The 13,062-nt window shown below is 53.0% G+C and overlaps 1 protein-coding gene across 2 annotated transcripts in view; it reads left to right on the top strand.

Moving 5' to 3' along the window:
• The first annotated feature begins 11,268 nt into the window (after positions 1-11,268).
• Positions 11,269-13,062, top strand: part of PSMG4 (proteasome assembly chaperone 4) — a 45,054-nt gene continuing 43,260 nt past the window's right edge. For both annotated transcript variants that reach the window (XM_017850295.1, XM_017850294.1), the window contains exon 1: positions 11,269-11,560. In XM_017850295.1, the coding sequence (XP_017705784.1) occupies positions 11,387-11,560 (174 nt within the window). In that variant the 5' untranslated portion in view covers positions 11,269-11,386. The remainder of the gene's footprint in view (positions 11,561-13,062) is intronic.

Genomic DNA, 13,062 nt, shown 5'->3' with positions numbered 1-13,062 from the left:
GTCTTGCCCCCATCTTCTGATCACCTTGCAGTTCCCAGAGCTGCCTGTGTCTCTCACCCGTTCATCTGGGCCCGGCGTGGTGGCTCACGCCTATAATCCCAGCACTTTGGGAGGCCGAGGCTGGTGACTGGCTTGAGCTCAGGAGTTGGGGATCAGCCTGGGAACATAGTGAGACTTTGTCTCTACAAAAAATAAACAAAATTTGGCCAGGCGCAGTGGCTCACGCTTGTAATCCCTTTGGAGGCCGAGGTGGGTGGATCACGAGGTCAGGAGATCGAGACTATCCTGGCTAACATGGTGAAACCCCATCTCTACTAAAAATATAAAAAATTAGCTGGGCGTGGTGGCGGGTGCCTGTGGTCCCAGCTACTTGGGAGGCTGAGGCAGGAGAATGGTGTGAACCCGGGGGATGGAGCTTGCAGTGAGCTGAGATCGTGCCACTGCACTCCAGCCTGGGCGACAAAGCAAGACTCCGTCTTAAAAAAAAAATTAGCCAGGTGTGGTGGCACGTACTGGTAGTCGCAGCCACTTGGGAGGCTGAGTTGGGAGGATTGCTTGAGCCCAGGAGGTCAAGGCTATAGTGAGCTATGATCACACCACTGCACTCTAGCCTGGATGACAGAGTGAGACCCTGTCTCAATTTAAAATAAAAGGTGCTCTGACCACAGGTGTCCAGCATTCCAGAAGCCCACTTGGTGTTCTCCTCATCTCCTACCCAACAAGCAGCTACTGCCTTGCCCTCCAGCAGTAGGTGTTAGTTCTGCCGGCTTCAGGACTTGATAGAAATGGAATCCGACAGTATGTACTCCGTGTACATACCATTCTTTTTGTGAGATTCACCCATGTTATCGCACATTCCATAAGCATCCCATGCATTCCTGGTTCCTTTAGATGCTGTGAGCTGTGGATGGTTAACTGTGTTCTATTTATGTGTGTGTCTGCTTCCCGGTTCCAGCAGAGGGAGAGGCGGGGGTCGTCGTTCTCAAGGGCATCTTTGTGTCTTCCCAGCACTCAGGACAGTGCCTGGCACACAAATGCTTCAGTAAATGTTTGCCGAGTGAACCTGATGAATGGGCATTTTGTCACTGGGTCTTTTCATGTATTCCTTGGCTTGCTCCCTGTCTCCCCTTGAAACACAGCTGCTTTCATTGACCAGGTCTTTATTTGTTGGGTGGATGTGCTTGTTTTCAGTGCCAGGAAGGAAAAACAAGCACAGAAGTCGCCCCTCCCGAGCTGCCATATTCCCGGCTAAGAAGCCCTCCTTTGTGCCAAGAGCAGAGCCGTCTACGGCTGGGTGGAGGGTCACAGCCTGTGGGACGGGGCAGGGGGGTGAGCTCTGGGCTTGCAGGCAGACGGTGACTCATGCAGCGTCTGGGCACCGGTGCGGGAAAAGGGCTTTGACGTTCTCAGCAAAACCCCAAGGCGAGCTCAACGAGCAGCCCACCTGCCCCTCCCACCCACGCAGGGCCTTGCAGAAGGATCTGCTTCTGCATCACATGATCCGTTTCAGCAGGAGAGAGACGGAAAGAGAGAAACAGCCTTTTGTTCTGCCAACCTCCATGACCGCGTATCGTAGGCACAAGGCTCTGAAGTCAGGCTGAGGATTCTAAGAACACATCGGAAGCTTTACCCGGAAGACAAGGTGCTCTTTCACTAGGCCTGATTTGGACCCAGGATACAAATTCTCTCTCGTGGGACGGGAGGGCTGTGTCTTTGCTCATCCCTGGGGAGTCTCACCGTGCCCCACTGATCGTGCGTGCGCTCCAGAGCTGTCAGATAGCTCCCTCCACAATCACACATATGTGCAACCACATATTTTCCAACCCAAATGAGGGTACACACCATCTGGGGAGGAATTCCCCCTTCCCATATGCGTGAATTCGTTTAGCTGAAAAGCATTAACAGTCACAAAATAAAATCACATTGAGACCCACATTTTGATGGAAACATTGGACCTTGGGGTTGTGCTGGAGATGTTGAGGTCTGGGATAAGAAACCCAGAGTGAGCAGGTGGAGCAGTTCCCACTGGCTTTGGTGATATGGCCCCAGGACTGCTGCCTACCTGCAGGGCCTGTTTGGCTGTTTGGAGCTGACTTGGGAGAGGTGGTGGCCACACTTCCTGCCACTGTGTGCATGCTGCCTGACCTTGCCTGGAAACCTGTGTGTTCACTGAAATTCAGGTCCTGGGCTCAGCACCCCATAGCTCCTCATGGATCCTCACCCTCCATCCCTGCCTCGGATCCTCACTCTTCCACCTGGTGAGGGGTGCGGGGAGGTGGTCCAGGACCCAAGCCTCAGCTCCACTCTCAGCGACTAAGTGCCTTGTGGACTCTTCATTTATTCACTGTTCAGTTCCTTTTTTGAAAAGTGAGTCATGGCTGGGTGCAGTGACTCATGCCTGCAATCCCAGCACTTTGGGAGGCTGAGGCGGGTGCATGACCTGAGGTCAGGAGTTCGAGACTAGCCTGACCAACATGACGAAACCCCGTCTCTACTAAAAATACAAAATTAGCCAGGCATGGTGGCGCGTGGCTGTAATTCCAGCTACTTGGGAGACTGAGTCAGGAGAATTGCTTGAACCCAGGAGGTGGAGGTTGCAGTGAGCCGACATATGCATTGCACTCCAGTCTGGGAAACAAGTGCTAAACTCCATCTCAAAAAAAAAAAAAAAAAAAAAAGAAGAGAAAGAAAAAAAGAAAAGTGAGTCATAATACCTGCTGCCTGGGGACTTGTATTTTATTTTTAATTTTTATTCTATTTAATTAATTTATTTAGAGACAGGGTCCAGCCCAGGCTGGAGTGCAGTGGCGGGATCATAGCTCACTGCAGCCTCTGACTCCTGGGCTCAATCGATCCTCCCACCTGAGCCTCCTGAGTAGCTGAGACTACAGGTGTATGCCATCATGTTTGGCTTTCCTGGGATTTCTGTGAGGCTCTTCAAATATATGACCTGACTCTTACCCCACTGGGCTACTCTACCCCCCGGTCCCATGCTGCCCTAGGGCACTGCTCACCCCTGTTTCCCCTGCCCAGCACACACTCTTCTCTTCCTCTAGCCTAACTCACCCTGACATCCCAGGCCCAGCTATCTGACCAGCCTGGCTCAGCCCCTTCTTACATCTCAACTGTGTGGTGTTTCATGAACCTTCAAGAACCAGCCAAGGGGCCTGAGAAGGAGGGACCTGGAGGGACGAGGCGCCAAGACAGAGCAGCGCCCTGGAAATCAAATGGAAATAAAATGCTGCCCGTCTTTTATCGTTGATTATCATTCTGTGTTTGCTGGTCTTGTCTCTACAACAAGCTGTCTGTGCCTGGAGATCCAGTCAAGTACACAATAGTGTGCTTGGGGCTCAGCGCATGGAAAATCTGCTGGAAGAAAGGGTCAGCAAGGTGAGGACCAACTACCCAACTGCTCTTGGGCTGGAAACCTCTTTTCTGCTTTGCTGTGCTTAATCTGCCACCTTGTCACTGCCCTTCCCTAAAGCAAGTGGGTGAAAAAGCTGGGCTGCTCCCCAGGCCTAGCCTGATGGGGAGGAATCTTTTTATTCATCACCCATGGTTCCTCATGAGCCACAGCCCAGGGCTGGCCCTACACCGCAGGGGCGAGGTTGGGGAAGGTAAAATGTGGGCTCCTGCTGCCCAGGCCCCCACAGCGGCAGGGGTCGGGTGGAGTGAAGACAGGGTGCCTCCTTAATGCCCTTCGTGGGGTTGTCCAGGGTCCAAGGCCAGAGCTGTCCTCTGCGTAGGGCAGGGCTGTATTGACGTTTGCTCAGTTAAGAAAACTGTACTGGCATTTTAGGAAGAGCTGTAGAAAAACCTCATCCTGGTTGATTCTGAATCACAGTGATGTGAGGCTTAACTTGTTTCCATCCACTTTAAGCCTTTTTCCCTCTGGACCAAACATGATTATCCGATTTTTCCTTTTGGACAGGGGCCTGATGACATCAGAACTTGGGCAAGGCTTCTTCTTTTGTGTGCTGGGAAATGGCTGCTGCTGGCCAAAGTGTTTTGTCTGTGCTTGTGAAGGGTGAGTGGGGACAGCTGGGACCCACACCTGGAAGAATGCAGGTGCTGCTTTCTGAGATAGGAAGGCTGTGGGAAAACAGGCTTGGAAGGAAACCCCACAGTAAGTTGGAGGTTTCTGATGGAGATGCTGAGTAGGCAGCTGACCATACGCATTAGGGCTCAGGCGAGAGGTTGGCTCCGCAGAAGCCAGTGTGGGAGTCATCCGCGTGCAGAAGGAATTAAGCCATGGGCTGGGGAGCTGGAGAGAACAGGACGCTGGATGCTTCTGCAGCACAGGCGGGGCTATGACGAAGAACCAGCCAAGGAGCCTGAGAAGGAGGGACCTGGAGGGACGAGGCACCAAGACAGAGCAGCGCCCTGGAAATCAAATGCTGCCCATTGAGCCGGGAAGAGACTAAGATATAGCGCAGTGACCTTGGTGGAAGCAGTTTAGTGAAATGTCAGGAAAGAAGTGAGTTCACAAGAGCAAGGGAAGAGAGTCATTGGAGACAGCACACATGAAGCCTTTTTCCAGGAGTTTTGCTGCAGAGGGAAGCAGAGCTACGGGGCAGTAATCAGAGTGAATGTATGGCCAAAGGGGGATTTTGGTTGTTGATTTGAGACAGGATCTCATTCTATCACCCAGGCTGGAGTGCAGTGGTACAATCATAGCTCACTGAAGCCTGGACCTCCTGGACTCAAGCGATCCTCTCACCTCAGCCTCCAAAGTAGCTGGGTCTACAGGTACACACCACCACGCCTGGCTAGTCCTTCATTTTTTGTAGAGACAAGTTCTCTCTACGTTGCCCAGGCTGGCCTCAAACTCCTGATCTCACGTAGTCCTCCCACCTCGGCCTCCCAAAGCACTGGGATTACAGATGTGAGCCACCTTGCCCAGCTGGTCACAGAGCACTTTTCTTATTCATCATCTTTGGATCTTTGTTCTTAATGAAATTCATGCCAGACAAAGGCTCACAATCTAACCTGGTCACAGAAAGAGGAGGGGGTGGATCAAACACCAGAGGCAACCTTGCCTTTTCTCCTCGAAGCGGCCTCTCTCGCCTTCTGCTGCTGGGTGGTTTTGCATTTGTGGGCTGTGGTCTACCCGGGGACCAAGACCCCCCGTGCTTCATCTGAGCGTTCTGCAATTGCAGAACCTGGAGAAAAAAAAACTGTCCTGACTGAGAGATCTGCAGGAGTAAGAATCCAGGAACTCCCATCGCTTTCTGAAAGCAAAAGCAGCTCTCACCCTGCCCGCCTCCTTCCCACCTGCCATCTAGTGGCCCCCTGCAGAATGACATGGGCGGCAGTGAAGGGCTCCATCCGGCTCTTATCTGGTCTTCACAGGGTATTAGCTCGCGAAGGCGCCTTAGAGACGATCTAAGCCAATCTTCTCAATTTACAGCTAAGGTAACAGAGACCTAGAATGAAGGTATAGAGATAATTAGTGGTGGAGCCAGGACTAGAGCCTAAGACCCTGATGGGGCCTGCAGTGAGGCACTTGCGTGTTCTCTCTCACTCAGCCATTCAATCAACTTTTGCTATCTGCCTTACACGCAGGGTCCAAGGCTGTGCACTGCACTGCAGAGGAAAGCCCCGTCCCTATCCTTAGGAGCTTCCTGGCAGAAAGCCCATTCCATAAAATGTATCTTATTTTACATTGTATACAATGATTGCTCTATGGAGGTAAAAATGAGGGCCAAGAGAAGCTGCCGCCAGCCTGCCTGGAGCCACGGAAGGCTTCCCTGAGGGGTGGTGTTGGGGTGAACCTCAGGAGGAGTAGTCTGTCAGGCAGGTAAGGTAGGGCACGCCCAGGCTCAGTGGCGCCGTGTGTGGTGGTACACGGGGCAGATACTGAACTGTGAAGTCATCGCCTGAGTGTGACATCAGGGACAGACATGAAGGGGACCAGCAGCTAGGTGAGGGGCCTGGTGTGTCTGCAAAGGTGTTTGGGCTACACATCACCAAAGAATTTTTATGAGAGGGCATAGCATCATCAGACGTATTGGTTTGATAGATCTTTGGCAATAGTGAGTAAGAAAAATTGGAAGCCAGTGAAACAAGAAGCAAGGAAACATTAGAATGTCACAGCAGCAGTGCAGGCCAGCCTGGGAGATGCGAGCAGGCAGCTGCTGCAGTCACCGGGAAGAGTCTCACGTTTATAGTTGGGAAATGAGTGCGTCTGGTATGCGTCCCACTGTCCGGAACACAGTCACGCTGGCCCGGGGGTAGGACAGAGGGACGGGAAGGGAGGCGGAGCTCTGTGTGGTGGTGCCGAGGGGCTGGTGCTGTGAAACAGTCGGGTGGGAGCACCTGCAGGCAGCTGGGTGTGCCTGTGGCTCTGAGAGCAACGCTGGCCACAGATTCACACTTCAGAGATTAGGTGAGGAACAGAATCAGCCAGAAAGGGTGAAAATGGCTGTCAGAGTTGACCATGCACATTGGGCCCCAGTGGCCATGTCTTTAATCCGTTGTCTTCATCAGAAAGTCCCCACAGGAAGGACCCTGGACAAGGCCGTTCTCAGTAGCTGAAGAAATCCCTACGGGGGATGACACTCGAGGGCCCTGTGCCCCAGGAGCTGGGTGACAATTCTTCCCTGACAAGGGGAGCTGCCCTTCCTAGGCGGGAGTTGCTGTTTCCTCCATTTACTGGCACAGTTGGGCGAGGGAGTCCCCTGCGGCACCCAAGTAGCTCAGCTGGTTACCGAACACCTTCCCTGCTCCTCCCACAGGGTGTCAACAGCCCTCCTCCTCCTGATGACGGGGCGGATCTCCCTGCCAGGATGGTGACTGTTTCCAACTCACCAGGGAGCCCAGAGGGCCCCGCAGCAGCCATGGCTTATTGCTTAGTGGGGCTTTTGCTGTGTCCCAGGTGGGAGTGTGTCTCTCTTTGGGAAATGGGGCTTCTAATCCTGCAGTCCACAGGTGCAGGTTCGGAAAGCCCAGTCTCCTCAGCGGACTGTGGAAGTGACAGCCATTCCTGCTTCCACTCCTTGGTTCCCTGATTCATGTAGTCTGTTCACTGGGGACACAGCACCTTAGAAAATACTTTAATTCAGGGGACAGACAAGAGCCTGGAGGATGGCTCCCCATCCTTGTAGTTATCATCTCTGAGCTGGTGCTTCAGCCATGCCCTCAGTGGGCAGCGGCATCTGAGTGGTGCAGAGCATGTGATGTGGCCATGGATCCCACGGCCCTCACCCACTTCCATGTGGCAGCACTGGGAGACAGGCGCTATCGGATGCCCTGTGGACAGGAAAAACAAACTCACACCTGGAATGTGCTTCTATTCCTGTAAGAACAAATTGCTGACTCCTCTGGGTAGAAGGAGTCCAACATCACCAAATTCCTGCCACGTGCTCAGTCATTCTCTTTGAGGAGTAGGACCATACTGAAGCCTTAGCTGAGCTCTCTGCTGCTGGTACGTAGGATGTTTGGTGGCAGCAGGAGTAAAATCAACCCTGGTGAGCAGAATTCCATGCTGTTGGGTTCATGCATGATCTCTGCCACCATGGCTGTTTTGTTTACAGGCCCATTGTGCCTATCCTGGGACAGTGGCAGATGAGGCTGACTAACAGCAACTGGCCCAGTCATTCTGTCTACGTAGTTGCTTAATCTCTCTTCTGTGGTGGATGTTGTTTGCTGAGTGATAACATGACACAAGGATTTTCACACTTCATGGACACTCCATCCACATGCCCCTTCCCAGACCTCCTTCCCTTTTATCTTCCAGTCTTTCTCCCCAAAGGCCCCTGATCAGCCCAGCCAGGTCATTCCCCACTGCCAATGAGTCTGTATAGACTCCAGCCTTGGGCCACTGCTCTGTCCACATGAAATGGATACCCAGACCCACTGCCTGAGTGAGGCCATAGTGCACCTGTCATCCATTTGGAGCTTGCGCCCACACACTGACCCATCCAAGAACCTTAAGCAATTCCTATGAGATCCCCCATATGGCCAAAAGCATGAACTGAAGAAGGGGCATTGACAAAATAGAGGTGGCAATGGCAAATGCACCAATGTGTGGAATGTCCAGACAGTCCCGATCTTTTCAGACAGAGGGCAGAGATTTGACAGAATCGTGGGCAAAACTGTAAATGAATATTGTCCATCTCACGGGAATGCAAACTGTTTCTCTTCCTCTTTTCTGATTAGGATAGAAAAGAATGCATTTGCTGCATCCTTGGCCACATACCATGTACCTGAGGCCTTATCACACCACTCTAGCAAAGATCCCACATCTGCTATGGCAGCCAAAATTGGGATTGCTTCTTGGTTGGGTTTATGGAAGTCAGTTGCAGTCTTCCAGGACTTGACTGCTGAATTAAATAGAGACACAAACTCTACCACCACTGCATCCTTTGGCTCCTGAAGGGTGGCACTAATTTTCACCCCAGGATGCAATACTGTTTTTGACTTGCCTGCTTGGCTGGGGGAAGGGCCATGATTTTAGAAGCTTCCATTTGGCTGTTTCCACTATGATAGCTCCTAAACCCTATAGGCCACAGATCCAATGTGGGTGCTGAGCCAATTTCTAGGTATATCTATCCCAGTTATATATTTGAGGACCAGAGAAATGACCCCTGATGGGTCCACAGACCCAGTGGACCTTTGGCTAGGACTCCACTTATTTTTTGTTCCTGTATGGATGGTTGCCCACTCGAAAGAGGGACTGTGATGACACTTCAGGCCCCTAGATCTCAATTCCAGTTCTAACCCTTGAAATGTTTGCATCTTCCTCTTTCTCTGATGTGTGGCCAGCCACTCAGTTGGTCATTTAGGGAATGGCTGGGGCAGTTGTTATGGCACATGGTGGTGCAGGGGACCTGGTCACCTCTCTAATTGTTGGGTTCCAGGCCCAGGAACTAAGCAAGGCATCATAATATTTTTTGGGGGTGACTACATTCAGTCACTTGACCATCCATCCTTGATTTCTTTTGATGGTGTAAGGTAAATACCGCCCTCGCAGTATGCAGGCTTGGCTGACTCCATGGGCACTCCGGAGCCAAAATGGCCCATCAGAGTTGTGAGTTGTCCCGCACTGGGCCAAACTGGCCTGGCTTTCATACTCTGCCTCCATCAGTTATTGGATATGGGCTGCCCTGGGGAGGGTGTGCAGGTTCTGAAGGAGGCCATGGCAGAAGGTAGGATTTCTAGCAGTTGGGACAAGTCCTTTCTTGAAGTGGACCTAGGTGGCACATGCAGGCTCTTTGGAGACGCCATCACAGATAATGAGGGAGGTTCTTGAGGACATGAAAGGACAGGGTCAGAGCACAGGTGGATGGATTGACCTTCAGTGCAAGGAGGGACTTTTTTTTTTGAGACGGAGTCTCGCTCTGTCGCCCAGGCTGGAGTGCAGTGGCCGGATCTCAGCTCCCTGCAAGCTCCACCTCCCGGGTTTACGCCATTCAAGGAGGGACATCTTTATCTTTCACCATCACAGAGAGGGCAGGAGGAAAGGTAGGGTCCAATGAAGACAAGCGTTTTAGGAGAGGGACCAGGAGCTGGGAAGATCCGGCCTTGTTGCCTCTATTTTCTTCATACCATCAGAAGCAAGGGCGTCTGCTCAACCTGGGTTTGGGTCAGCTCGGGGCCTGGGGAGCATAGTCAAGGGGAGTGAGAGAGGACGCTGTCTAGCGACTGCAGGGCAGTGTTCTGGGGCCGCTGAGGTTGGGCATGACTGGCTGTGACCCTCTCCTGTGTGTTTCCCCAGCAGTGACAGAGCAAAGCTAGAGAGAGAGAGGAGCACTGAGGTTTTGACAAAGGTATAGCCAGTGAAACCATCCTTACAATCCAGATTTAGAAATTTGCCATGCCAGCCAGGCCTCGAACTCTCCACCGGTAGGTAGCTTTGTCTTCTTAATCTTTGGGTCCGCCTAGCTGATGAAGAGCCATCTATTTTGGTCCCTCAGATCACAATGTAAAGGGATAAACAACCATGGTGTAGCCATACACTGGAGCACTGCTAAGCAATACGAGGACACAAGCTATTGACACGCACGCAGATGAACCCAAGATAATCATGATGAAGGAACGAAGCCGGACAAAAACTGTGTGATTCCGCTGATATAAAACTCTGGAAAATGCAAGCTAATCTATGTGGCCGGAAGCAGATCAGTGGTTGGGGGCAGGAGTGATTACGGAGGGCAGGAGGGGTACTGGATGCATTCAGTCTGTGGATTGTGATGATGATTTCACTGGTTATAATATGTGTCAAGACTTCAATCTGTACACTTTGTATGCGTGCAGTTATTGTATGTTAATCACATTTTAATAAAGCTGTTAAAATATTGACCTGAAAATTAACTGTATTATTGAATCATCGATAATTAGCGAATAGAACGAAACTATGGAAAATGTCCTTTTAAATTTCAATTAGCTCTATTAGAGGTTTAAAAAGCAGACCTTTGATAGTTCCAAGTTAAATCCCTAAAGTCAGTTGTAACAGAATCTGACAAAATGGGCTGTTTTCTTTCACCACCTTCTCTCTTAACCCATTGAAGCCTCCCTTACTGAGGGTCTCTCCATAGGTATGACAATGGGATGATTCATGGTGCTTCCCATGAAACTCTCTGGCTATTCCTTTCCACGTCTCGGAAAGGCTCCTGTTCTTATTTGCATTTTGCAGATGAGGAAACTGAGTCTCAGAGAGGTTAAAGGGGTAGCCCGAGGCCATGTACCTGACTGCAGCTCGGGGCTCGGCGTCCAAAAGGGTGCCTGCTCATCCTCCTGCCAACTTAGTTGACACAATTTTCCTTTCTAAAGGCTTTCTCCCAATACCGTTGCCATTCTTAATTAGGGCTAGGTACAGTCGAAGCCTCCCTGGAGTTAAAGGGCTGCTAGGAGGCGGCGGGACGGAAGGTGGCCGTTTTCAGAGTGCTGAAAGAACTAATTAAAAGTGAAAGCCTGTAGGGCGAAGGGTCACGGCCTGGGAGGACCGTGCGGCTGGCTTCAGCCCTTGAACGCCCCACGTCAATAATAATTAGGGTGTGGGAGGGGCGAGTTCTGCTGGGCGCCCGTGGGCTTCTAGACGTCACTGTCGGACTCTGCGACTAAAGTGGGTTTTCCCAGTCTAGAGAGGTGCTGCAGTGCGGGAGAGGCCGGCAGGACCGCCCGGGACAGCTACTCCGCCCAAGGCCCGCAGCTGCCCCGCCTCGACCACGCCCCCAACCCAAGCCCGGATCGCCCCTCCCCGACCACGCCCCTCATCCCCGCCCCTCCCCGACCACGCCCCTCATCCCCGCCCCTCCCCGACCACGCCCTTCCGGGGCCGAAAGCGAAAGCGCGCTCGGTGGCTCGGTGCTCGCTCCATCGGGTCTGGCTGGGCCGGCCGCGGTGAGGACCCGGTGCCTGCGCTGTGGGTTGGGAGCCGCGGGGCGGCATGGAGGGGCTGGTTGCCGCCGCCGGCGGGGACGTCTCCCTGCACAACTTCAGCGCCAGGCTGTGGGAGCAGCTGGTCCACTTCCACGTCATGCGGCTGACGGACTCGCTGTTCCTGTGGGTGGGGGCCACGCCGCACCTGCGCAACCTGGCCGTGGCCATGTGCAGCCGCTACGTGAGTGCCGGGCGGCCGAGGGTGCGGGCGGCGGGGCGGGGTCGGGGTCGGGGGCGCGGAGCCTGTGCGAGCTGCCGCCCCCCAGGCCTCTCTCGGGTCCACAGGGCGCCCGACTCCCCCGAAACCCTCCCGCGGGGTGTCTTAGGGAACCCGCGGGCGCCCGGGCCTGCACCACCCCGGGAGCTGCGCGCCGGCCCCGAGCCCTTCTCCCTGTCCCGCCGCCCGCAGCTGCGTCCGGCTCTGGTCTCTGGAGATCGGAATGTCCTGGGCCCCTCCTCGCCACACGCGCGCTGGGGGACGCGTCTACCTCGTAGCTCTGATGCCATCTGGATTTTGAGCACGCTGATCATATTTTGGGGACTCCTGCGTCTCCACTTGCTGTCTCAGGCATTTCGCACACATCAGGCACACATGAGGCCCTCTTCCCCAAGCCTGCCCCCTCCCCCGCCTGCCCGGCGCTGTGATGGCAGCTCCATCCTGCTGGCTGTGCGCTCGGAGCCTCGCAGCCCTCTTTCATTCCTCTTTCTTCACGCTCCTCTTTCTCAGCACTGCACGCGTTGAGTCCCTAGGCACTGCCGCCAGTCAAAGCAAACAAAACCCAAGCCGCCCTCACCTCCTTCACCCTGCCACGCTGGGCCAAGCCTGGGACATTACCATTTCCCCTCCTTCCCGCCTTTCCGGCTTTGCGCGTCGCCGCCTGGTTTCCCCTGGTTTCCTGAGGCTGCTGTAAGAAAGTGCCACAGACCGCGTGGCTTAAAACAACAGAGGTTTATTCTCAAAGTTCTGTAGACAAGGTCTCTCTCTGCCACCCAGGCTGGGGTACGGTGGCGTTATTATAGCTCACTGTCACCTCAAACTCCTGGGCTCAAGTGATCCTCCTTCCTCAGCCTCCCGAGTAGCTAGGACTACAGACATGTGCCACCGTACCTGGCTAATTGTCTTTTTTGTAGAGATGGGGGTCTCAATGTTTTGCCCAGGCTGTTCTTGAACTCCTGGCCGCAAGTGATGATCCTCCTTCTTCAGTCTCCCAAAGTGAGCCCGACTCTTTTCTCATAAGGACATCAGTAATGTTGGATTAAGGGCCTACTCTACTCCAGTATAACCTTATCTTAAATTACATCTTTTTTTTTTCTTTTGAGACAAAGGCTTGCTCTGTCGTCCAGGCTGGAGTGCAATGGCGTGATCTCAGCTCATTGCAAGCTCTGCCTCCCGGGTTCAAGCAATTCTGCCTCAGCCTCCCGAGTAGCTGGGATTATAGGTGCGAGCCATCACACCGGGCTAATTTTTGTATTTTTAGTAGAGCTGAGGTTTCATTATGTTGGCCAGGCTGATCTCGAACTTCTGACCTCGTGATCCGCCCGCCTCTGCCTCCCAAAGGGAAGCAAGTCCCTCTGGAAGTGAAGAATCTTTATGCTAATCTTTATCCTAAAGTGCTGGGATTATAGGCGTGATCCGCCGTGCCCGGCCTATATTACATCTTTTTTTTTTTTTTTTTTTTTTTT

This window comes from Rhinopithecus bieti, unplaced genomic scaffold (assembly GCF_001698545.2).
Source record: "Rhinopithecus bieti isolate Rb0 unplaced genomic scaffold, ASM169854v2 scaffold_32012, whole genome shotgun sequence".
NCBI classification, from domain to species: Eukaryota; Metazoa; Chordata; class Mammalia; order Primates; family Cercopithecidae; genus Rhinopithecus; species Rhinopithecus bieti.
This window is presented reverse-complemented; position numbering and strand designations above follow the sequence as displayed.